Below are 26,756 nucleotides of genomic sequence, written 5' to 3'. Positions count from 1 at the left end.
AAAAAAAAGCAGACTGATGTTCTAGCCCTAAAAAGGGCTTTTTGGGGTGCTGTCCTTACAGCAGAGACCAGATGAGTCCTTCAGGACTGTAGTAGACACTGAATACACTAGCCAAGCTATCGATTTCCCTATTAAATCAGCAGCAGCTACACTGTCCCTCCTCTCACTAAGAATGCAGCTTCCGGAGGGCGGGGCCTAGCTGTCATGGAGGAAAGACGCACTTCGTGTGAGCTCCCTCAATATCTCACTTTAAGCAGCTATCAACAAGCGAATTTCACCCCAGAAGGGGATGACCCGCCTAATAGCGGTCAGCAACTCGACAGAGTCTTACTTACCTCCGCATGGCAAGTGTGGCCTGGTGCTCACCGGGCGGGAGAAGCAGCCGATCTCCTGATCCTTCTTCCCGGCAGGAGCTCCGTTACCCCCCCCCCCCCCCCCTCGGACCGGTGGGGGTTATCCCGGTCCACCCCTGAGAGGTTGTCTGGAGCTAATGGACGCACAGAGCACAGCCGCCCAAGCTGACATACTCATCTGCGACTCTCCCAATATGGCGGCAGCCGCGTGTCCTCCTGGTACCAGCAAAGCATGGCAGGATATTGAGTCTAAGCTGGACAGACTCTTTAATCAGTTTTGGAAGCAAATAACAAGCAGGAAGCCCCAACAAGCTCCACCACAGCCCCAACAAGCTCCACCACAGCTAAGCGAAGCAGTCTCCATTAAAATCCACCAACGCAAAAGGCGTCGAAGACGGGACCGGAGGCACAAACAGAAATGCAGAGCCTGCCCCACGTCAAGCACTCGCCTCCACCTCAAGCCACCACAATCCCGCACCGGACGTGAAGCACCACCGGGACAGATCCGACCACCCGACAAAACAAGCTTCCACCACCTCAAGCCGCGAACCCGGCACTCAGCCAGAGACTTGCCTTTGTTGTTCCAGGTATCAGGGACTCCCAGGGTCTGCACCTGGCGCCCAGAAGGGATCGGATGAGCACATGCAGTAAACAGCAGCCTGCCAAGCATGTCCCACTATAGCCGATCCTCCACACCATGCCTTTGATCACATGAACTGCTCTCTGCACATTAACTAATCGTAAAGTAGCAAGCGTTTAAACATGTCATTATTTCACCTCCTAAAGAGTTTATTGTCGTAGTTCCTTACATGCCTTTACCTTAACCGTTCATGTATTATGTTATTCACTAGTCTCATCTCATGGGGCGACTCACACTTGATTTATAACTAGTGGTGGAGCTGCTGATATAAATACACAGTTGATAACGTGCAACAGAGGCGGCTCTAGACTTTATGAGGCCTTAGGCGAAACTCAAACATGAGGCCCCACTAACAAAAAAGTGTCACATATACACATTGATGCACAGTTTGCCTGTGTATGTGCCTGAGAGTGTGTCTGACAGAGAGTATCCTTGTGTGTGAGAATGTATGTCTCTGTGAGCATGTTTGCGCTTTTGTCTGAGACTGAAGTGTGTTGTGTGTATGGCCGGTGATGGTGTGAGGGAAAGGGGGGTGATGGTGCGAGTGAGCGGGGGTGATGTGAGAAGGAGGGGGGGTGATGTGAGAGTGAGGGGGGGTTGATGTGAGGGGGGGTTGATGTGAGAGTGAGGGGAACGATGTGAGAGGGAGGGGGGTGATGTGATGTGAGAAGGAGGGGGTGATGTGAGAAGGAGGGGGTTGATGGTGAGGGTGGTGAGGGTGGTGAGGGGGTGAGGCTGAGGGGGTGGGGGTGAGGCTGAGGGTGGTGGGGGGTGATGCTGAGGATGGTGAGGGGGTGATGCTGCGGGTGGTTGGGGTGGGGGGTGATGGTGAGGGGGGTTATGCTGAGGGTGGTGAGGGAGGGTGATGCTGAGGATGGTGGGGTGGTGAGGCTTAGGGTGGTGGGGGGTGGTGAGGCTGAGGGTGGTGGGGGGTGCTGAGGCTGGTGGGGGTGCCTAAACCGCCTAATTAGAGAGCCGCCTCTGACGTGCAAGCTACACCCTAAACATGACAGCCATCTTTCACAACAATGTACTGCTATATACTCATACCACAGTGCAACTAGCCATGATATACGCACGTTCAGCCTAGCATGCTCAAACACTTCTGTCTAAAAAAAAAAAAAAAAGAATACAAAAAAAAGAATGCAGCTTCAGAATTAATCTAAATTGTATGCTGTCTAGGAGGTGGGAGGGTCTGGGAGGGAGGGTCTGCTGCTGATTGGCTGGAATGTGTCTGCTGACTGTGAGGTACAGGGTCAAAGTTTACTCAATGATGACGAATAGGGGGCGGACCGAACATCGCATATGTTCGCCGTCCGTGGCGAACGCGAACAAGCTATGTTCGCCAGGAACTATTCGCCAGTGAACCGTTCGGGACATCACTAGTCCAGGGCTCTACATCTATTTGTCTTTGCATCACCGCTGTAAGGAGGTCTCTGACTAGAACCCAGAAACTAGCTTTTTTGGGCAGTTCCACCACATGTGTACAAAAGTGCCTTTGTTACGACATTCTCTTCAGCATTCATCTGTGGTTGTTTTACCCATGCGGAAAAGTTTCTCTGGTGTTGTGTACCACCTCATGAGCACTTCGTACGGTTGCTCCTGGAGAGTGACACATATTGAGCTTCTTTTGTCCGCTTCCCAGATATCCCAGATGGGTGGGCCGTTTGGAAGGGCCTTTGCCCGCAGGGCCCTATGGACCCTATTAATGAGCCATAGCTGGTCTGGTATGTCAGGCAGGCGTTCCCTGAAACAGGTGAGCAGAGTGTGTTCCAGGTCAGTGTCCCTTATGCTCTCTGGCAGGCCCTTTATCCTCATGATATTTCTTCTGGACCTGTTGGAAGTGTCCTCCATTTCCAGCTCGAGCTCTGTGACTCTGTCTAGGAGCATGTTGGTCAGTATGGCTGCTCCATTGTGCGCCATCACCACGTGCTCCATGTGTTGCTCTAAGGCGTCTGTTTGGGCTCCCGCAGCCTGTATTTCTGCTTTCACCTCATGTGCTGTCCTCTCAATCTCCGCTGCCAGGAAGCTTTTTACCTCAGCTAAGGAGCAGACTATGGCCCCTGTTCAGTCTGGATGTGAGTGGCAAGCTGAGTCTGGTGAGCCCGGGGAGACAGAGTGGGCCCGGCTGGCACCATCTTGGAAGGTGAGGGGTGAGGGCCTCTGTTTCCTGCATGTCTGCCATAGAAGGTGCGTTACCCTTATGTTTTTTGGTCACTTTGCGACTGGTCATGTTCTGGAACTGTTCTGTCAGCATTCCCGGCAGGTTGCTGCAGGGGATGTCGGGGAAGAAGCTTGTTACAGTGCTTTTTAGGGATCTCGGGTGCGAAACGCTCTGATTATGCAGCCTTTTCTCTCGTTGATCAAACCACCCTAATTCTTTTGTATAACTATAATGAGGTGTTTTTTTCTTGTGTGCCAGTTCAGCTTATGACATTTCTTATGTAAGATCCATACTGTTATGCAGCTGTATGCTGGTGATCTTAATCGCCTGTAACATTTTATATTTCCGGCTGTTCCTGTTTACTTTGTATTATTACCTGGGACTGACCTCACCCTTTGCAACCCAAGAACAGTGAGTACTTGAATGGTACACTTGGTTTGGACCGGAATACTAAACTTTTATTTCATTTTCATTGGCATGCTATTTTTTTTTCTTGTATTTAAGGTGTTTTTTTTTTTTTTTCATTAGGTGTAGAACAACTTGACGCTACACCTTCTCCAAGGCTAGTAAAAACACATCTCCCCATTAAGCTGATGCCCGACTCATTTTGGGAAAAAAACTGCAAGGTATCGGAGTATTCTTCAAGGCCTTATATTTTATATTACCTATTGTGTGAACATTGAATTACTTTCTATAAATTGGATAGGAACACATATTTTAGTAACATTTAAGAGCCAATCAGAGTTTACTCTGGATGTTTCTAAAAGCATGTAGTTTTCTTGCTTTTATGTCCTTTATGATAGCTAAATTCCTGTCCTGCCATATTTTTAAACACCCCCACTAGAAGACTATTCCGGTACTTCCTAATTCTGTCCTGAAAACATAGCAACGGGGCTGCCATCAGAGGCATGCAAGCCAGGCTGTGATCTGTGGCCCGGAAGGACCCTGTAACACTATGTTGTCTGGTTGGGAATCGTACTGCAGGTCTATGACAACATGAGCCCCTTACAAGTACAGCCTCTACCCATTCATTCTGAGCATTGGCGCATTGGGAGGAAGTGATATCAATTCACTTCCTTTCAGTGCTCAAAAAATTCAGCACGGGAGGAGAGTAACACGCCAGCACAGCTCTCTCTGCACAGCTCAGAGCCAGGTCTCCAATGGGCTACAATGAACCTTGTGGGCAAAGAGGTGGGTAGCTAAGACATTTTAAATGTGTGTGTTTCTATCAGTGTGTATGTATGTATCTTTGTCAGTGTGTGTGTCTGGCAGTAGGTGTGTGTGTATGTTTGTCAATATGTGCATACTCCCAAGTGTCCCTACTTGGGAAAACAGTCCCTGTTTTGGGCCAAAATCTTTCTGTCCTTCTGTTCTATCCTAATGTTTGACTTTTCTAGATATAGTTGGTGTGTCTGAATGTATAATTTGTAATCAGTAAGTCAGAACAACCCGTCCTCTAGCCCCAACCCTTTTTACATCACTAAAATTACAGTATCCCTCTTTGTTCATTTGACATCTTGGGAGGCATAGTGTGTGTCTCTTTGCGAGTGTGTATTGGTATCTGTGGGTGTATCTGTCTGGCAGCTTGTATCTGGGTATGTGTGTGTACCTTTGGGTGTGTCTGGAATGCATATATGTATAAGTGGTATCTGTATGTCTGTAATGTATATGTGTGAGTGGCATCTATGTGTCATGGTGCATGTGTGTGAGTATGTGTGTATGGGTGGGGGCCCAGTCCCTAGATTTGTAAGTGGCCCCAAGTGTTTTGATGGCAGCCCTGCATACCAACGGTCCAGGAGCTCGGCAATTTCCAATTATTTTCCTATGGACAAAACTTTGACTGTTGGAGGCCTGAGATTGTAACTATTATTTCTTATATACGCAAATATTCCTTTATAACCAAATTTCCTGATGTTGCTCTTAAATTTAATTAAAGTACACTATCGGCATCAAAACATCTTTAGCTTAGTGAAGCAGTTTGGGAGTGTCGATCATGCGTGAGACTTCAGGGGCATGCTTTATCAAGCTAAAGTTGTTTGAGTGCCTATAGAATCCCTTTAAGTAATCAAGGCAAGTATGTATATTGTTTTGGGATTTTTTGCACGGTACTGAAAACGTTGTCTTACAAAACTGCCAAACTATATGCCCTTTAAAACTCCACATGTGCCTCTCTCTCTTGCAACTATAATTTTCAGCTACTGCCTATAACTTGTTGCAAACAGGTTTTCTTCAGAGATAGTTACAGGATGTGGACCACTTTATGCACTTTGTATCAAATATACATAAAGCAAGTATTACTTCAGCACCACTCTTTTCTACTGTAAATTCTTGCAAAAAATTTCGGTTTATTTTTTTTACTTTGTCACATTGTTTATTTAAAACACAATGGCACTTTACAATTTTTTTTTATAACCTTTCTCTATTCTGATTAATTTTACTTCCTCAAAAGGTTATTTATGTTGCTCGAAATGCCAAGGATGTAGCAGTTTCATACTTCTACTTCCACAAGATGGTTAAAGCTTTGCCTGATCCAGGTCCATGGGATAAATTCTTAGATGACTACATAAAGGGGGATGGTAAGAACGTAGAAATAAATATGTAAGTGCGGAAAAACAAGATTTCCTAAGCACTGACACTCTCCCATTTTTTCTTTCAGTGGGCTATAGTTCCTGGTACGATCACGTGATAGGTTGGTGGGAAAAGAGAAACGACTATCGAATCCTTTATCTATTCTATGAAGATATGAAAGAGGTATCAAATAAGAAAACACCTTGCATGGAGAAATTCCCTCTTTAGAAGAAAGCACTATCCTAAACTTGCATATGTTAATTGGCGAAGAACACAAACACATAATGCAGATTATAAATCTATAAACACTGCCCAAAAATAGATGAATGACATAGAGATTCATATATATCCATTTTGGTGGGTTCTTACATACTTACATTAACAAGGCATTATCCATGGTAGCCAAATTGGAAGCAGCTTTCAGGCCTGTGTGTCCAATTCAGACCTTTGAATTTCTCCCTCGCTCTGCTCTCCCATGGTCTAGAGCTGGTATTTTATGCCTATTACGGACCTTAAATGCTATTGTTTACCTATTAGCTGAGCTGCCTATTGGAGAGAGAGGAGGTGACCTAATGGGTGCCCAGGGACAGAACTTTGGATTTAAACCATTCTGAAATGGTAAGACGGAGCCTAGGAACTGAAGGTCTCATAATTACTTAATTGAGATTAAGTTATCAGGCTGGAGTGGTCCTTTAAGTAGTAAAGATGGAAAAAAAAAACATAGTTACATTTTGTGTGAATGTAAGGATATAAGTGAGGATGGAAATGGCAGTAAAATGTATGGATTGGCCCCTAGAATAGTTCATCAATTAAAAAGTAAACAGTACATTTAGCAGCGTAACATATTCATATCTTAAATGTGCTTGCAGCATGGACTGTGTACTTCTACTCAAAAACACTATTTAGTCAAAGCTACACTCTTTAAAGTCCATATGCCCTGTGGAACAAGCAGACCCGTTTTAGCTGATTATTACCAGCAGGGGGGAATTCACTTCCCCATATGAGGAGAAGCTCTTGGATAGGGGGACATATATCAAGTCTCTGTTCCTTCTTATGCTTAACATTATTTTTACATTTATTTATTTTTCTTTAAAAGCGTATTCTTTTTATGTCTATGTTGTGTAAAGAAGTTGATTCCACGCTAATGATATTCAGCCAAAATGGGGCCTTGTGTGCTATGGGGATCCAGACTTGACAAATAAACTCTTATGAAACACAAAGACAGAGCACCCACTTATGGGTTAACAAAGTCAACGGAAAAAAAACAGAAGTAGGCCAAAGTGGACAAACAAGCAGAGGCAATGCAGTCAAACAAGCAAAAAAAACAAACAACAAAAGAGGAAAAAACTAACAGAATGACGAAGATGTTTACAGGCTACTTAGAACCAGGAAGACAATAGACCACAATTGATTTGGATTATGTAGCATCCATATTTAACATCAGTGCTGAAATAAAGGCAGCTGGAATGATGATTAACTTATTTTTCAGTTGCAAAAAAGGGCAGCATTTAAGTGAGAATGGTCAGAGTAGTAGTAAGTTCACATGTTTCTAGGATTTCCTATTAATGTTGCACTATTATCATTGCACCACTTATAAAACTAGGCATCATATGGAAAGTACTACACAGCCTAACTCTTGTGTATATCTAGCACCAGTTCATTACATGGAAAATAAGATGGGAAATGCTACTGTGGGCATATAGCTGTACACCCGCTATGATTAGTGAAGTCATCTAAGGAGAAGAAATAAAAGCGAGAGCAAAATATTAAATGTTTCGTTTTACTTTTGCACACTTAATACCATGAAAATGGAATCTAATGCAAATTCCAAACATTTCAACATTTTGTATGTTGGTTAATTTTTCTCTCCAAATGACCTTTAAAATTCTTACTCCCTAATTTAAAAACTACAATATTCCATTCCTTTACAGGACCCAAAGAGAGAAATTCGGAAAATATTACACTTTCTAGAAAAGGAGATGCGTGAAGAGGTTATAGAGAAGATTGTTCATCACACATCCTTTCAGGAAATGAAAAATAATGACATGGTAAATTGCAAAACCATCCCCAACGAACTTATGGACCAGTCTACATCTTCCTTCATAAGAAAGGGTAATTATTTTTTATCATTATTTATATATATATATATATATATATATATATATATATATATATATATATATATATATATATAGTGATGTCGCAAACACAAAATTTTCGGTTCGCGAACGGTGAACGGGAACTTCCGCAAACGTTCGCGAACCGGGCGAACCGCCATTGACTTCAATGGGCAGGCGAATTTTAAAACCCACAGGGACTCTTTCTGGCCACAAAAGTGATGGAAAAGTTGTTTCAAGGGGACTAACACCTGGACTGTGGCATGCCGGAGGGGGATCCATGGCAAAACTCCCATGGAAAATTACACAGTTGATGCAGAGTCTGGTTTTAATCCATAAAGGGCATAAATCACCTAACATTCCTAAATCACAATGGATATGGATTGACACCTGACATATGACATATTGACACCTTGACATATGAATTGACACCTGTCCTCAGAGACCCTGATACACACTGACACAGAGCAGAATAGGGACTGTTCACCCTACATAGGGTCACTTGGCAGGTATGGATTGACACCGGTCCTCAGAGACCATGATATACACTGACACAGAGCAGAATAGAGACTGTTCCCCCTACATAGGGTCACTTGGCAGATATGGATTGACACCTGTCCTCAGAGCCCCTGATACACAATGACACAGAGCAGAATAGGGACTGTTCCCCCTACATAGGGTCACTTGGCAGATATGGATTGACACCTGTCCTCAGAGACCATGATACACACTGACACAGAGCAGAATAGAGACTGTTCCCCCTACATAGGGTCACTTGGCAGATATGGATTGACACCTGTCCTCAGAGATCATGATACACACTGACACAGAGCAGAATAGAGACTGTTCCCCCTACATAGGGTCACTTGGCAGATATGGATTGACACCTGTCCTCAGTGCCCCTGATACACACTGACACAGAGCAGAATAGGGACTGTTCCCCCTACATAGGGTCACTTGGCAGATATGGATTGACACCTATCCTCAGAGACCTAATTGTGTAATAATGGTAATACTATTACCTATTATATAATATTGGCAGGGGCAAGGAAATTCCTTCTAAATAGATGGGTATAGGCAGAGAGTATGGAGACCGGAGTGATAAAGTGTCAATAAGGTGATATAAAGTTAAATGTATCACAGACACACAGACACCCTTTCTCTTAGCTAGTTTCCAGAAATGCTGGATAGGTAGAAGGGCTATAAAGACTCAGAGAGGTCTAAGAAGAATCCTCTAAACTAGCCCTAATCTCCTTAAACACCTTCAAGGGTGTTCTAAGCTAAAGCTCAATCTAAACATTTAGATGACTGCCTGATTTCCCATCACAGATGCTGGCTAGGAATAACAGAGTGCAAGACAAAGAGTGGGTCTAAGTGCCCATAGTGCAGTAAAGTGTCCCTAGTGAAGTGAAAAAGAGAATAACGAGCTGGCGCCCAAGAGAATAACGAGCTGGCGCCCTATCAGGGGACGTGTATATGGCATCGATTTTAGGAACCGGGAGATGGAAAAAGATGCTTGGTCGGTCCTCCTACTTCAAATTTGGGGCACTGCGCGTGCAATCTAATGTGCCACCAGATAGGAGTGGTGTGTTAAGTAGCCCTATTCCTATCAGTTTAATCCCTGTTATGTGCCTTTTTTTTGTTTGGTTTTTGAAGCCACAGTGCAGCACCAGAGGGCCGAAAAATTAGGCATGTACACATGCCTGAAAAATTAGGTATTGTTGCAGCCGCTGCTGTAGCAGCGGCCATAAAAATTGATGTTTGTTTCCCAGGCAGAAAGTGCCCTAAAACATTGCGGCTTGAACCCTAGTTGGTGGCGGATAAGTCACGCAAGTCAACCGGCATTCAGAGCTAAAATACAGCAGCGTGTGGACCATTTTTAGCCCAAGGCAGCTCATCTCATCAGGCGTTTTTTAGTCGACTGTATCGCCCACTGTCAGTCCCTTCGGGATCCATCCCTCATTCATCTTAATAAAGGTGAGGTAATCTAGACTTTTTTGACCTAGGCGACTTCTCTTCTCAGTGACAATACCTCCTGCTGCACTGAAGGTCCTTTCTGACAGGACACTTGAAGCGGGGAAGGCCAGAAGTTCTATCGCAAATTGGGATAGCTCAGGCCACAGGTCAAGCCTGCACAACCAGTAGTCAAGGGGTTCATCGCTCCTCAGAGTGTCGATATCTGCAGTTAAGGCGAGGTAGTCTGCTACCTGTCGGTCAAGTCATTCTCTGAGGGTGGATCTCGAAGGGCTGTGGCGATGCGTAGGACTTAAAAAGCTCCGCATGTCCTCCATCAACAACACGTCTTTAAAGCGTCCTGTCCTTGCCGGCGTGGTCGTGGGAGGAGGAGGATGACTTTCACCTCTTCCCCTGTTAGATTCCCGTTGTGCTGTGACATCACCCTTATACGCTGTGTAAAGCATACTTTTTAATTTATTTTGCAAATGCTGCATCCTTTCCGACTTGTTGTAATTCGGTAACATTTCAGGCACTTTCTGCTTATACCGGGGGTCTAGTAGCGTGGACACCCAGTACAGGTCATTCTCCTTCAGCCTTTTTATACGAGGGTCCCTCAACAGGCACGACAGCATGAAAGACCCCATTTGCACAAGGTTGGATGCCGAGCTACTCATTTCCCGTTCCTCCTCCTCAGTGATCTCAATGAAGGTATGTTCTTCCCCCCCAGCCACGAACAACACCACGGGTACCAGATAGGTGACAACTAGCACCCTGGGATGCCTGTTGTGGTTGGTCTTCCTCCTCCTCCTCCTCCTCAAAGCCACATTCCTCCTCTGACTCCTCTTCCTCACAATCCTCTTCCAGCGTTGCCGCAGGTCCAGCAAGCGATGCTGATAAGGCTGTTTCTGGTGGTGATGGTGACCACAACTCTTCCTCTTCACGCTCATCTACGGCCTGATCCAGCACTCTTCAAAAGGACGCATGAGCCTACAGGCATTGCGCATGAGCGTCCAGTAACGTGGCAAAAAAAATCCCAGCTCCCCAGAGGCTGTCCTAGCACCCCGGTCATACAAATATTTATTAACAGCTTTTTCTTGTTGGAGCAGGCGGTCGAACATTAGCAGTGTTGAATTCCAACATGTCGGGCTGTCGCAAATCAAGCGCCTCACTGGCATGTTGTTTCGCCGCTGGATATCGGCAAAGTGCGCCATGGCCGTGTAGGAATGCCTAAAATGGCCACACACCTTCCTGGCCTGCTTCAGGACGTCCTGTAAGCCTGTGTACTTCTGCACAAAGCGTTGTACGATCAGATTACACACATGTGCCATGCACGGCACATGTGTGTCAACTTGCCCAACTTCAATGCCGCTAACAAATTTGTTCTGTTGTCACAAACCACTTTGCCGATATCCAGTTGCTGCGGAGTCAGCCACTTTTCCACCTGTGCGTTCAGGGCGGACAGGAGTGCTTGTCCGGTGTGACTCTCTGCTTTCAAGCAAGTCAAACCCAAGACGGCGTGACACTGCCATATCCGTGATGTGGAATAGTACCTGGGGAGCTGGGGGGGTGCCGTTGATGTGGAGCAAGACGCAGCAGCAGAAGAGGACTCAGCCGAGGAGGTTATGGAAGAGGATGGAGTAGGAGGAGTAGAGGAGGTTGCAGCAGGCCTGCCTGCAAGTCGTGGCGGTGTCACCAACTCCTCTGCAGAGCCACGCATTCCATGCTTGGCAGCCATCAGCAGGTTTACCCAATGCGCAGTGTAGGTGATATACCTGCCCTGACCATGCTTTGCAGACCAGGTATCAGTGGTCAGATGGACCCTTGCCCCAAAACTGTGTGCCAGACATGCCATTACTTCCTTTTACACAATCGAGTACAGGTTGGGGATTGCCTTTTGTGCAAAGAAATTTCGTCCGGGTACCTTCCACTGCGGTATCCCAATAGCCAAACATTTTTTGAACGCCTCAGACTCCACCAACTTGTATGGTAAAAGCTGGCGGGCTAATAGTTCAGACAAGCCAGCTGTCAGACGCTGGGCAAGGGGGTGACTTTCTGACATTGGCTTCTTACGCTCAAACATGTCCTTGACAGACACCTGACTGTGGGCAGATGAGCGGGAACTGCTCAAGGCGAGAGACGGAGTGGCGGATGGTTGAGAGGGGGCAAGGAGGACAGCAGTGGTTGACGTGGCTGAAGATGCTGGACCAGGAGGAGGATGGCGGCTTTGAGTTTGTGTGCTGCTTGTACTCATGTGTTGATCCCATAGGCATTTGTGATGTGCGATCATGTGCCTACGCAAAGCAGTTGTACATAGGTGGGTGTTGGACTTCCCATGACTTAGTTTCTTTTGGCACAGGTTGCAAATGGCATCGCTGTTGTCAGAGGCAGACACACAAAAAAAAGCCACACTGCTGAGCTCTGCAATAACGGCATTCTGGTGGTGGACACAGCATGCGTTGATTGGTGTGCTGTCGGGCTGACCCCGGGTGCCGATGCATGCTGTCTGACTGTGCCACTAGCTCCTTGCAACGACCTCCCCCTGCTTCCAACTCGTCTCCTCCTCCTCCTCCTCCTCTCTGTCTCCCCATCTGAACTTTCATCCTGTTCTTCTTCTTGCCGAGCGGGCACCCACGTGACATCCATGGATGCATCGTCATCATCAACCGCTTCACTTGTATCTGACAACTCAGCAAAGGAAGCAGCAGCGGGTACAACATCATCATCATCACACCGTACGTCCATGTGTGTAATGCTGCCTGCCTGAGACATATCCCTGTTATCTACATCCTCTGGCAATAATGGTTGCTCATCACTCATTTCTTCAAACGGATGTGTAATTAACTCCTCTGACATACCAAGTGAAGCGGCTGTGGTGCTAGTGTTGGTGGTGGCGGCAGGCGGGTGAGTGGTATCTTGAGAGGTGCCCGAAGCTAAGCTGGAGGAGGATGGTGCGTCAAGGTTCCGAGCGGAAGCTGTAGAAGATTGAGTGTCCTGTGTTAGCCAGTCAACTATGTCCTCAGAACTTTTCAAGTTCAGGTTACGTGGCTGTTACGACACTCACCGCCAGATAGATGAAGCCGCCGTTTAGTAAATAATCCCCTTTTCCAGAAATACAGATTTCATCCAGCCGATCGTCAAACTCCCGAACGGAGAATACGAACGCAGCAACTCCCGATCAGCAAATTCTTCTACAGCTAGAAATAACGAAAGCGCTGTCCCAATAATAATTCTCCCCCACAAACGAGACCAAGCTCCGTCTTGAGGGTCAAACAGGAATGTGTTTAATGGGGGCTACCTGCCCGGTATTTATGCAGGTCTCCACAAGGTGGACACTCCCCTAGGGGACCTTGTGGAAGACTGTAAAACATATTTAACAGTAGCCAATCGCAGTGGCTTCAACATAAGCCCTTCCCATCTTACCCATAAATCCTTCTTCTCTATCCCGGAGATAATTGGGAAGAAACCTAATTAACTCCAAGGATAGAGACAATCGACATTTTAAAATACAGTAAGAAAAATACATTAAAATACATAAATTAAGAAATACCGAATAAATATGGTTCGTATAACGTATCCCCAGATAGCCTGGATCTGAGTGCATATTTCTACCGAATAGCGCTCAGATCCAATGTACCTAGTTCAATCGCCATGGAGTCAAAGTCTTTCACAAGTCCTTCGGTATACGAATGACTCTATGGGACGGCTATCTGGGTAAAGTCCATACGAATGTTATAAAACTCCTGAACTGACCGGTGTTTGTACGCCTCGATGAAATAGAAGGCGGGCGGCAGCTTCCAGCGGTGTTCGGTAGATAAAGTGTCCGTTTTTAGTTCCATAGGATCGACACTGAACACCGCTGATCTTCCTCGTGTCCCAAAATGGCCACCGCCTCGTGGTCGGCATACGAACGACGACCACCCGTATGAATGGAATGGAGAGGTGTCTGCGGTTAACCACAACGTTCTAATTGGGGCCAAGAGGTTAACCAGCAGCACACTCCTCTCCTGGGTGGCCGTCTGTTCTGTAGTTTCAATCGGTATTCCAGAATCACACGAACAGGGGCATACGGACAGGAAATCCAGCGAAAATAAAGGCAAACGAACCAGCAATACTAGTCTATACAGATGGATCTGTCACAGTGGTCTCTGAAAACTGGGCATTATTCTAGGGCCAAAGGGAATCACAGCACCACGACCACGATGGCCCCTGCGGGGTGGCCTGCCTTTGCCTGTCATTTTTTTGGGGGGATTAGTGGTACTATGCGTGCAAGCGACGAGATATGAGTGGCAATGTGCACTGGAAGAGGTTGTCAGAGTACACGCTGTAGGCCTGACACCCGCTTGAAGACAACTAACTGCTATTCAATCTATAACAGTGAAAAACTTTTTTCTTTTTTTTTTAATTCTTTATTTTTGAGTGCATGCATAGACATAACCGCTTACTCTGCCACAATAGCGTTCGTAAGCATAAACATATCACATTGGTTTTACATTTATGGCAGTTAAGCAGTGCATTATTTTTTACGTTTGTACTTGCACATTTTTATGTTAACGTCGCTTTCTAATAAGATGATGTACAGCATTATTTAGTTATATAGCTAGATGAGTTATGCAGGCAGGATATATATATAATAAGGTTAATTAAACAAGTGAATACGGTACACAACGTTTAGGCATATACTCATAAAAACAAAACAGCTTGTCTACAGACGCTTACTCAAGTTAAAGTTAGGCCACCAGGCAGATTATGGCATATTAGGTTATGATCTGCACTAATCAGGGCGCTAAGACCTTTATATACTGTAGCCTCAGTTATAGTACCAGTAGCAGGCATGTCTGTTTAATGGTACCCACAGCCTGGGTTTCTGTTATGACGGCTGTCAGCAACATGTCCAGCAACTCCCGCTGTAATTGCCATCTGCCATAAGGAGCTGGGGTACCCGTCGCTGTGGCAGCAGGAATGGTGTCGGTCAGTGTCCTCTTTTCCAGCACATAGAGAGTCCTCATAGGGCACCACTAAGTGCCTTACGTTTCTGGAGCCCACTGCAGATCAACATGTCTGCGGTTGTGAGTGCGGGCATGCTGCTTTGTGGGCGCAGGAACCAGGTGTGGGCAACTCTGTAGTGGGGTATTCGTTTGGGGGCGACCTTTCCGGGCACTGTTAAAATGTTGGTTCGCGGTTTGGATTGTAAGGAGCTCCGGTGAGGTATGCTCAGTGTAAGTCCATGCTGGGTCCTCCGCTGGTGAGTAAGTCTGCTCACGGCCTGAGTAGCCAGCAGAACCGCAGGTCTCCGTCGCTGCCCCATCGTGGTTACCTTGAAATGCTTTGGGAGGTTACAGCTCAGGCCTTGTGTTATAAAAGTTCCCTCACAGCGCGCCTTCTTCATTGCAGTCCCCCATGTTGTGAGGGCCGCATGGTGGCTGTCGGCGGTGAGTTGCCTGGGAGCACTGCCAAGATGTTGCCTGCCCGGTGGGGGCCGGGATAACCCCCGCCGGCCCAAAGGGGGGGTAAGCGGGGCCGGGGACCCTGGTTAAGTCGTGGTTCTCAGTAGTTGCCGGGGCGGGAAGCGAGGCAGCGGCCGTCCGCCCCACTCTCCTCCCGGGTAGGCCTCAGTCTCCCCAGCCCCGGAGCATCTCTCCAGGACCCAGTCCACCTGATATCAGGTGTTCCAGCTACACCGGGACACTCCAGGGCCAGGTATCTTGCCCCTCCAGGGGGTCCCAAGCCGATTATGATGGGTTTTTACCCAATATTTGTCAAGTTCCCCAGGAGCTGCAGTGACTTGCCCGGCCCGGCCCCGCCCCAACTTTTTTGCTTTTTAAAGGCACGCTATAGTGACACCAGATATGAGTGGCAAAGTGCACTTGCAGAGGTTGGCAGAGTACACGCTGAAGGCCTGACACCCACTTGAAGGACACTGACTGCTATTAGCTTACAGTGAAAAACTTTTTTGCTTTTTAAAGGAACGCTATAGTGACACCAGATATGAGTGGCAAAGTGCACTTGCAGAGGTTGGCAGAGTACACGCTGAAGGCCTGACACCCGCTTGAAGGACACTGACTGCTATTAGCTTACAGTGAAAAACTTTTTTGCTTTTTAAAGGAACGCTATAGTGACACCAGATATGAGTGGCAAAGTGCACTTGCAGAGGTTGGCAGAGTACACACTGAAGGCCTGACACCCACTTGAAGTACACTGACTGCTATTAGCTTACAGTGAAAAACTTTTTTGCTTTTTAAAGGCACGCTATTGTGACACCAGATATGAGTGGCAAAGTGCACGCTGAAGGCCTGACACCCGCTTGAAGGACACTGACTGCTATTAGCTTACAGTGAAAAACTTTTTTGCTTTTTAAAGGCATGCTATAGTGACACCAGATATGAGTGGCAAAGTGCACTTGCAGAGGTTGGCAGAGTACACGCTGAAGGCCTGACACCCACTTGAAGTACACTGACTGCTATTAGCTTACAGTGAAAAACTTTTATGCTTTTTAAAGGCACGCTATATTGACACCAGATATGAGTGGCAAAGTGCACTTGCAGAGGTTGGCAGAGTAGACGCTGAAGGCCTGACACCCACTTGAAGTACACTGACTGCTATTAGCTTACAGTGAAAAACTTTTTTGCTCTTTAAAGGCACGCTATAGTGACACCAGATATGAGTGGCAAAGTGCACTTGCAGAGGTTGGCAGAGTAGACGCTGAAATCCTGACACCCACTTGAAGTACACTGACTGCTATTAGCTTACAGTGAAAAACTTTTTTGCTTTTTAAAGGCACGCTATAGTGACACCAGATATGAGTGGCAAAGTGCACGCTGAAGGCCTGACACCCACTTGAAGGACACTGACTGCTATTAGCTTACAGTGAAAAACTTTTTTGCTTTTTAAAGGCACGCTATTGTGACACCAGATATGAGTGGCAAAGTGCACTTGCAGAGTTTGGCAGAGTACACGCTGAAGGCCTGACACCCAGACGCTTGCAGACAACTAACTGCTATTCAATCTATTACAGTAAAAAAAAATGTGTTTTTAAATGCAAGCTTAAGCTATTGTGCCACCAGATAGAGTGGTGGCACTGGGCAAGTGGGCACAGTATCCACTGTGAGCCTGACACAGAAGCTGGCAGACAACTAACTGCTATTCAATCTATTACAGTGAAAAAGATTTTTTTGTTTTTAAATGCAAACTTAAGCTATTGTGACACCAGATATGAGTGGTGGCACTGGGCAAGTGGGCACAGTATCCACTGTGAGCCTGACACAGAAGCTGGCAGACAACTAACTGCTATTCAATCTATTACAGTGAAAAAGATTTTTTTGTTTTTAAATGCAAGCTTAAGCTATTGTGACACCAGATATGAGTGGTGGCACTGGGCAAGTGGGCACAGTATCCACTGTGAGCCTGACACAGAAGCTGGCAGACAACTAACTGCTATTCAATCTATTACAGTGAAAACAATTTTTTGTTTTTAAATGCAAGCTTAAGCCATTGTGACACCAGATATGAGTGGTGGCACTGGGCAAGTGGGCACAGTATCCACTGTGAGCCTGACACAGAAGCTGGCAGGCAGGCAACTGCAATTACATTACACAGAAAAAAAAAAGAAGAAAAAGCAGACTGATGTTCTAGCCCTAAAATGGGCTTTTTGGGGTGCTGTCCTTACAGCAGAGATCAGATGAGTCCTTCAGGACTGTAGTGGACACTGAATACCCTAGCCTAGTTATCAATTTCCCTATCAAATGAGCAGCAGCTACACTTTCCCTCCTCTATCTAAGAATGCAGCTTCAGAATGAATCTAAAATGGATGCTGTACAGGAGGTGGGAGGGTCTGGAAGGGAGGGTCTGCTGCTAATTTGCTGGAATGTGTCTGCTGACCGTCAGGCACAGGGTCAAAGTTTACTCAATGATGACGAATAGGGGGCGGATCGAACCGCGCATGTGTTCGCCCACCGTGGCGAACGCGAACACACTATGTTCGCCAGGAACTATTCGCCAGCGAACAGTTCGGTACATCTATATATATATATATATATATATATATATATATATATATATATATATATATATATATATATATATATATATATAAACAAACAAGGCAAACATTTAATTCTAGCAAAACATGTATGACTTATGAAAACAGTAGGTGAAGATGACCCTGCCCAAACACGTTTACAATCTGAAGTGGATAATGTCTTAAAATGCAAACAATTTACTTGAAATATTTACTAACGATGCTCCAATCCAGAGCATCTCATTCAGGTCTGTGGGGTGTCTACGTAGCCCATTAACCCCTCTCCAAGTTCATCTACAGCAGTGGTTTCCAACCCAGTCCTCAAGTACCCACAACCAGTCCAGGATTTAGGGATTACCCAGTTGTTTTTAGAAAAAGAAAAGAAAAAAAAAACACTTTTGACACAACAGGGTAATCCCTAAATCCTGGAATGGTAGGACGTACTTGTGGGCTGGGTTGGGAACCCCTGAATTCTACAGTAAATAAAATGTTTATTGAGTAAAGAAAAAATAAAATGAAATAAATATAATTCAATGTATATCTGCTTTTATTTATACAGGCATAGTCGGTGACTGGAAGAATCATTTCACCGCTTCCCAGAATGAAATTTTTGATGAGGATTACAAGGAAAAAATGTCAGGAACAAATCTGCATTTTAGAATGGAAATATAAAAACCATATGAACATTTAAGATGCTTTATTGCTTGATTTTAGCCATCCAAGAACTAATATAACAACATTATTACTATAATAATAATAATAATAATAATAATAATAATAATATGGCCATTATTTATTTCAAATGCATTCAAATCATAGTTTAAAAGGGGGATAATTGTTAAAGTTGTTGGTTTACAAACTGGGTAAAGCTAATTTTAAAAGATGTTTTAATACAATTTCTTTGCAGCAAATCAATTTTTAAATTTCTGAATGTTGCTTGTGTGTGTGTGTGTGTGTGTGTGTGTGGGGGGGGGGGGGGGGGGGGAAGATGTATCGGATTGGGTGGGCCCCCTCACAGATAGAGCCAGAGCCTCAGGCCTAGCCTGGGCCCTAGGAACCACCTATGTCGCCTTGTGGGTAGCTAATGATAAATAATAGTAAATCATGAGGGTATATCACAATGATAGCTAACCCTTGTTCTAAAGGCTGGCTGAACTCTATGATAAATGTACATCAGAAACATTGAAGCGAAAGTAAAAAATCACTAGTATAATTATAAGGTATTTACTGGTTTACTTTTGCTTTACTTTACTTTTGTCAACTTCAGGCTTGCCTATAAGACAAAGCTGCCCTTACTTTGTCTTAAATTGACAATATAGGCACCTAGACCACTTGATTTCATTAAATTGAGTGGTTTGGGTGAAGTTGTGCCCTTAACCCTGCAAAGTAAAAATAAAATCACTTTTAGAGAAACTGTTCCCTACTCCAGCCATCACCCATGGGTGGCAGGTGGGGACTCTAAATAATAATACGAGGGGGGTGAAGATGCCATTGTCCACCCCCTACAATTAATGGCATTGTCTACCCCCTCTTGGGTGACTAAGGGTCCCCAAGCAACTAGCCACCCCATCTTAAATTAGCCCAACTTACCCCCTCTCACTCTAAGAAAACTAATATGAGTAAAATGAGTAAAATAAACAAAATTGTACTAACAAAGTCTTTTAATGCTTATTTTCTTCAGCCCCCAAAAAGGCCAGATTAAAATTACTGGAAGCAAGCAAATAACAAAATGCAAGAAGTAAATGAATCCTAATTTGTGCATGGGCTTCCGCCCAGAAGTATTCGGTCAAGAATTTTGATAAATGTGTGTTTTGTGGATATTGCAAATCATATACTTTCTAAAAGGTTTGGAAATGATAGCACTGATTTAAATCCAGACACTGAAAGGATCACTATAGGGTCAGGAACACAAACCTGTATTCCTGACCCTATAGTGTTAACACCACCATTTAGCCCCCCTGGGCCCCTCATGCCTCCATAAATATAGCAAAATCTTACTGTATTCAAGCTGTATTCAAGATTGGCTGAGACTGACAAAGAGGCAGATCAGGGGCAGAGCCAGCATGATTCAAACACAGCCCTGGCCAATCAGCATCTCCTCATAGAGATGAATTGAATCAATGAATCTCTATGAGGAAAGTTCAGTGTCTGCATGCAGAGGGGGGAGACACTGAATGTTTGGATGCATTTTAGGCAGCCATGACCCAGGAAGGATCTCTAACAGCCATCTGAGGCGTGGCCAGTGAAGGTATCACTAGGCTGTAATTTAAACACTGCCTTTTCAGCAAAAAGCCTGAAGGGAATGATTCTAATCACCAGAACAAATTCAATAAGCTGTAGTTGTTCTGGTGACTACAGTGTCCCTTGATCAGTATGTATCAGTTTGTTACAAATTGTTGCAAAGTTTCAACGTACTTTGTCCATCTGGACAACATTCTGTGTTAATTGAATAACCCTCTATATCTTTTTAAAAAGCTGAGAAGTGACAGAGCCCTTTAAATAACTGCATAGGAGTCTGGATAAATATTTGCTGTGGGGTTTTTGTGTGCTTTGTGTTCTCTGTGCATCTCCCTTTAACCCCTTAAGGACCAAACTTCTGGAATAAAAGGCAATCATGACATGTCACGTGTCCTTAAGGGGTTAAGTACACAAAGGAATCTGAGACCAAGTCCCTGTTACACCAGGGCAAAGCTGACAAACAGGAAGCAAGATATCTAATTCCTCAGATTCAGGCAAAGCCTGTTTGTTTTTTTATTAAGTTACCAATACACCATTGTACACTTTAAAATATTATATTTCCACAACATTCTCACTCCCCTGCAGTCCACCATCAGCATTTAAAACTTACATTAAATGTTCCAAGTCTCTTATACCTTCACTTAGGGCTGCCTGCTGCTGCTTTGAAGTGCATGTGATTGCAGTGATTTAAGTGATTGGTCTGTGAAAAACTGCAGCAGTCGGCAAGTTAGGTTGAGCAGCAGTTGGTCAGATAAAAGTAGAATGTAAACAAAAATTTAGTGAGAAAAATGTTACAATAAAAAGTGTAAAGAATTGAGTGCAAGTCCTATATAATACGTTTATATATCCTTCCAAAATACTCCCTATGAATTGTGTAAAACAATTCAAAATCAGAAAAGTATAAAATAAAAGTGATCCGGGGGCGTGGCCTGGACGCCGGACGAGATGGCGGCGTGAAACGAGGGCTCCCACCAGGCTCACAGCTAAAACCCGCTAAACAAGCACTAAACATTGGAAAAATGGGGAAAAACACCAAGCAACAGCAGGCTGCCTCAACCACCGGCACACCGAGGAACTCTCAACCGGCAGGTATGCGCCAATACCTTACTACCCCGGCCGACCACACCGCACAGGCCTCCAGCGGCGCAGAAGCCTCGGGCCTACCACGCCCGTCCTCACCGCAGGGCGAACACTCACAACAGGTACAGCCCGGAATTAATCCACCCCAGGCCCAGTTCCAGCCAGACTGGGTAGCACTAATCAGCAGCTTACCCACTAAAGCCGACTTAAAAGAGGCCAACACGGCACTACATAACTCCTTAAAGGGTGAACTTCAAGCCCTAAGAGAAGACATACAGGGAATCCATCACAAGCTAAACAAACTGGAGGCAGAGTGTGACCAAGTAGTGGCAGCGCAAAATACAGCCGCAGATATCATACAGAAGCAAGCAGCCCAAATCCGCCAAATGGCCCTCCACGTTGAAGACCTGGATAACAGAGGGAGGCGGCAAAACATAAGAATTAGGGGCCTTCCAGAAGATCTAGACCAAACTGCCCCAATACGTGACACCCTAACTGAAATATTTAACTCCCTCCTGCAGAGGCCAACCGAGACGCCCATCATCTTTGTCAGGGCCCACAGAGCCCTCCGACCTAGGGGACCTCCAGATTCCCCCCCTAGGGATGTTATCTGCTGCCTACACCACTTTCAAGAAAAGGAAGACATCCTGAGAAGCGCTAGGGACAAGAAACAAGTCTCACATAATGGCCACGACATACAGCTATACCCTGATTTATCGCCGGCAACATTGGCGTACAGGCGGGCCATGCGCCCACTCACACACGTGCTACAGGCCAACCGGATCAGATACCGCTGGAACTTCCCAACAGGACTTCAAATCGCCACACCGACTGGCCCTCTCACGGCGAGGAAAGAAGAAGATCTAGGGGACCTCATGAAGGAACTACAACTACCCCCACTACACATGACTTGGCCGGACCCAATGGCCTTCTATAACTTTGCTCCTGAGACACACCGCCAGGCACAGCAACCTCCCAGAACCCGGAGGACGAGGCAACAGGCCACTCGTCCCTCGGGAGCCAACGCATAAGAAGACAACCGCAACCCTCCACCTCCGGATCCCACGGGAGACCGACCGCAACCAAGCTCACAATCGCCCACCCCCGCTTCAAGAGACTAAAGATACCCCGCACGTCTGAAACGCAAGTATACAGCCCAACGGGCGATAGACACTCAGAACTTACAGGGCCACAGGGAACTAGAGACACAGGCGGACATGTTCTGCCCGCAGAGTATAAAGGACAATGCGATACCAGGACATTGCTCCGGACTCCAGATTCCACCACTTAGCTGAATAGTCAGGGACAACAGGGTCCAACTGGGGAGGGCCACTATTGGGAAGAGAACAAGCTCGCAAACTTATCCAACCTTAGATGGCATAACACAGGGCGGCCCCGTATCCCGGCTGGGCCCCACCGCCGGAGCCCGCCCGACCTGTGACGAACCTCGGGGAGCAGGCGGGGGGCTCCGCTGGTGGGGCACACCTGGGAGGGGAGGAACAAACGACCAAACTCTGTAGAGCAGACGATGAGTAGACGGGTGATACGGAAGACCCAGAAGGGGGGATTGCAAGAATATCTGCTTTATGAATGTGGGAAGGGGACGGGGCCAACAAAGGGCATGCACCCTGGTGATCATCCTCTTAGCATAGCCAAAACACCCGTACTGCTTCCCTACTAAAACCGCCCTGGGTCTCAGACACCCATAATTCGGTCCCAACCTTCCACACGCATAGACCCAGTCGGGGGTGCCGCTCACGACACGGGATAGAGAGGCCCAGAACCTCGAGCACTACCTGACCCAGACGGCCTTGTTACGTTCAATCACCGGGTGGGGGAATTGTGTGGGTTTTGGGGGAGGGGGGGGGCGAAATGTACACGATCTAGTGAAGTTTACAAACTGTTTAGAACTGTTTAGACCTGTTTTCACCTGTTGTGATACGTAACCTGTTATACCACTGCTATATTAATGCGACCTTATTACAAATGACAGACCAGCCACACGCTGACTTAAGGCACTCAACGACACGCACCCATACAGGCCTTAAGGCCACTACACCCCGAGGCGGGGACGACAGAAACGCACATATCAAACGAACAAAGACGAGCCACATAGGGAAGCCACGTGACCCGACGCGCCACAGGGACACCGACTCGACACACCGGACGCCCAACCGACGCCCTACAGGGAGGCGCCAACCAGGTAACGAACCGCCCACTGACACCTCTGGAGGTGCGGTGGAGTGAGGCTCACCGACGCCTATACCTCATCGTCATTAGGTAGTGACGAGACTCCCGGAGGCACTTTCACTCCTCCACCACTCACCCTTCCACCCGAACCCCCATACCACCTCCATCCCCACCCTAACACCCACTCCTCTGACCGTACCCTCCCCGACACACCCGAGACTCGACGTGCCTACCCGACAGACAGAGACCTCGGACGGAGACACCCCCCTTAAACCCGTCCGGACACGGACCGACCACACGACATGACGCTGACTCCCGACCAACTACGTGTCCTCACAATAAATGCTAAAGGACTGAACAAACCGGAAAAGAGGACGGGGGCCCTACGAGACTTCCACAGACACAGGGCCTCAATAGTCATGATTCAGGAAACCCATTTCAAAAAAGGGGCAAGACCCAAACTAACAAACCATCACTATAGCCAAGGGTATTACAGCGACTACCATGGCGGTAAAGCCAGGGGGACAGCGATACTCCTTCACAAAAGGCTGCCGTTCCAGGAGGGGGGATGCATGACCGACGACGAAGGTCGATACCTGTTCCTCAAAGGGACAATTGCGGGACACCAATACACGTTCGCAAGCATCTATGCACCAAACAAACAACAAGCGCGCTTTCTCAAACAGACATTACGCAAGCTCCAACACTTCACGGCAGGGACTCTCATTCTAGGGGGGGACTTTAATATAGCTCTAGAACCGGCATGGGACACTTCATCGGGCGTCTCCCATGTCCCCACACAACACCTACAACACATCAAATCCCTTCTCCGTAGCCAACGCCTAGTTGACTGCTGGAGAGCCCACCACCCAGATGAAAGGAACTTCACTTTCTATTCCCAACCGCATAACTCCTACTCTCGGATAGACCATGTCTATACCACGCACCACGACCTTCCCCTGGTGACTACAGTCACAATCGGTGGGGCCACTTGGTCGGACCACGCCCCAGTATTACTGACCCTGACATCACCACTTTACCGTCCCACAAACCCGAAATGGAGACTCAATGAGTACCTCCTAGCTAACCAGGAGATCTCGGGCTTCATAGGCGAGAAAATAAAAGAATACCTCACACTCAACACGGCCGAACAGACCTCCCCGACAATCCGTTGGGAAGCGCACAAAAGCGTGATAAGGGGACACTACATACAACAGGGGGCACTACTAAAGAAACGGACCGAGGCACGGTTAAACGACCTACTGTCCAATATCCACAAGATTGACGAACAAAACAAACTAACACCTGACAACACACACCAATCACGACTTCTTCAACTAAGGAGAGAGCTCGCCACCCTACTACACACCAAACACCACAGAGAAGCAATAAGACATAAGGCCCTCTTTGCACAACAGGGAAACAAAAGCGGCAAGCTCCTAGCTGCGATGCTAAAAAAACAGAGACAACACACTTACATTGACAAGATTCGAGACAAACAAGGGAAATTACACCATCTCCCGAAAGACATACAAAACACCATCCGCACATATTACTCGGACCTGTACACGCTGCCACAACCACATACTCAAAAGGCGAAAGCCCGCCTGCACGAAGCGATCAGGAAATACCTAACTGAACACCCACTGCCGACCTTGGACCCAGACATAGCAGACATGATAGACATGCCTATCACGACAGAGGAACTAGCGATGGCAATTAAGCAAACCAAGACAGGTAAAAGCCCAGGGCCGGATGGCCTACCGACCAAATACTACAAGACCTATGCTGAAGACTTATACCAACCAATGGTAGAAGCCTTTAATGCAGTCAGAGAGGGACACAATATCCCTAAACAAGCCCTAGCGGCGCATATCTCCATAATCCCCAAAGACGGTAAAGACAGGGAACAATGTAGTAACTATAGGCCCATATCGCTCATCAATTGCGACATCAAGCTACTGGCCAAGATCCTGGCCACACGGCTCACAAAACATGTCCCATCGCTGGTCCACCCGGACCAGGTAGGGTTTGTGGCGGGACGTGAGGCCCGCGACAATACCATCAGAGCGCTTACCCTCATGCACGGTAGTACAGGTAAGAGGGAAGGCCTTCTTCTCCTGTCAACTGACGCAGAGAAGGCCTTCGATAGGGTCTGTTGGGTATACCTCTTCGAAGTGCTGGCCCACGCAGGACTAGGACCTCACCTGAGAAGGTGGATAGAGGAACTTTACCGGGAACCGACAGCCCAGGTAATAGTTAATGGAGCACCCACGGAGACCTTCACCATACACAACGGCACGAGACAGGGTTGCCCCCTCTCCCCGCTCTTATTTGTTCTAGCACTAGAACCGTTCCTCTCACACATTAGACACAACACAGACATCACCGGAGTGGAAACAGGGCAAGTGCACCACAAGGTCGCCGCGTACGCGGACGACATGCTCTTTGTGGTGACCAAACCCGAGATCTCCCTTCCAAACCTGCAGAAAGAACTAAGGGAATTCGGGAACATATCAAATCTAAAAATCAACCACGGGAAATCATTCATTCTCAACGTCAGTTTAAATGCCACACAAACAGAGCCCCTACGAAACAGCTTCCCATACCAATGGGCCGAACACAAAATTAGGTACTTAGGGATATGGCTGACAAGACATAGTGAGGACTTGTACAAAGAAAATTTCACGACCACACTACAATCATTCCAAAGAGACATGCGAGAATGGTCCTTCCCACACATCTCCTGGCTGGGAAGAGTCCAGGTCCTGAAAATGAACTTCCTCCCACGTCTCCTCTACCTCCTCCAGGCCATCCCCATAGCGATCCAAAAGACATTCTTCGGGTCCCTTAGATCGGAGATGACCAAATACGTATGGAACGGGGGTAGACCTAGATTGAAATTCACCACACTAACTCGCCCCAAAAACAGGGGGGGAATAGCCCTCCCAGACTTCTACCAATACTACGTCGCGGCGCACCTACTGCGGATCGTGGAGTGGTCAAAGGATACCGTCGGGAAGCTCTGGAAAACAGTAGAGGAGGCAGAAGTGGGCAGACCGCTCTCCGGACTACCCTGGGGCCGGGAGGCAGCGGATGGGAAAGACATGTCCATATACACATGGCACACTTTGAAGGTATGGAGGAGAGCCTCCAAGACCGGTAACATGTCGCCATTCCCCTCCCCCCTTCTGCCCCTTACATATAACCCCGACTTCCCCCCGGGACTAGACCCGAAAGCACTTCGCAACATTCTTCCGGACGAGACCCCTCGCTTACGCCACATCCTCCAAGCAGGTGAATGTAAACCACTGACAGCCCTACTAGGGGAGACACCTATGACATTCATGCACAGGTTCAGACACACCCAGCTGACTAACTTTATCCGAACGCTACCGCAAGGCCCGGCGCTTACTAGGGGCCTGACCACAATAGA

At 46.8% G+C, this 26,756-nt stretch overlaps 1 protein-coding gene across 1 annotated transcript in view; it reads left to right on the top strand.

The window, feature by feature from the left end:
* The window catches only part of LOC134579091 (sulfotransferase 1 family member D1-like), a 59,719-nt gene extending 40,969 nt beyond the window's left edge, over positions 1-18,750 (top strand). Inside the window, exons 4-8 of the mRNA XM_063438254.1 lie at positions 3,686-3,783; positions 5,607-5,733; positions 5,814-5,908; positions 7,657-7,837; positions 18,372-18,750. Of these exons, the coding sequence (XP_063294324.1) occupies positions 3,686-3,783; positions 5,607-5,733; positions 5,814-5,908; positions 7,657-7,837; positions 18,372-18,484 (614 nt within the window). The 3' untranslated portion in view covers positions 18,485-18,750. The remainder of the gene's footprint in view (positions 1-3,685; positions 3,784-5,606; positions 5,734-5,813; positions 5,909-7,656; positions 7,838-18,371) is intronic.
* Positions 18,751-26,756: the final 8,006 nt, after the last annotated feature.

Source organism: Pelobates fuscus, chromosome 12 (genome assembly GCF_036172605.1).
Source record: "Pelobates fuscus isolate aPelFus1 chromosome 12, aPelFus1.pri, whole genome shotgun sequence".
NCBI lineage: Eukaryota > Metazoa > Chordata > Amphibia > Anura > Pelobatidae > Pelobates > Pelobates fuscus.
Note: the sequence above shows the minus strand (reverse complement) of the source record. Positions and strands in the feature narration are given on the sequence as shown.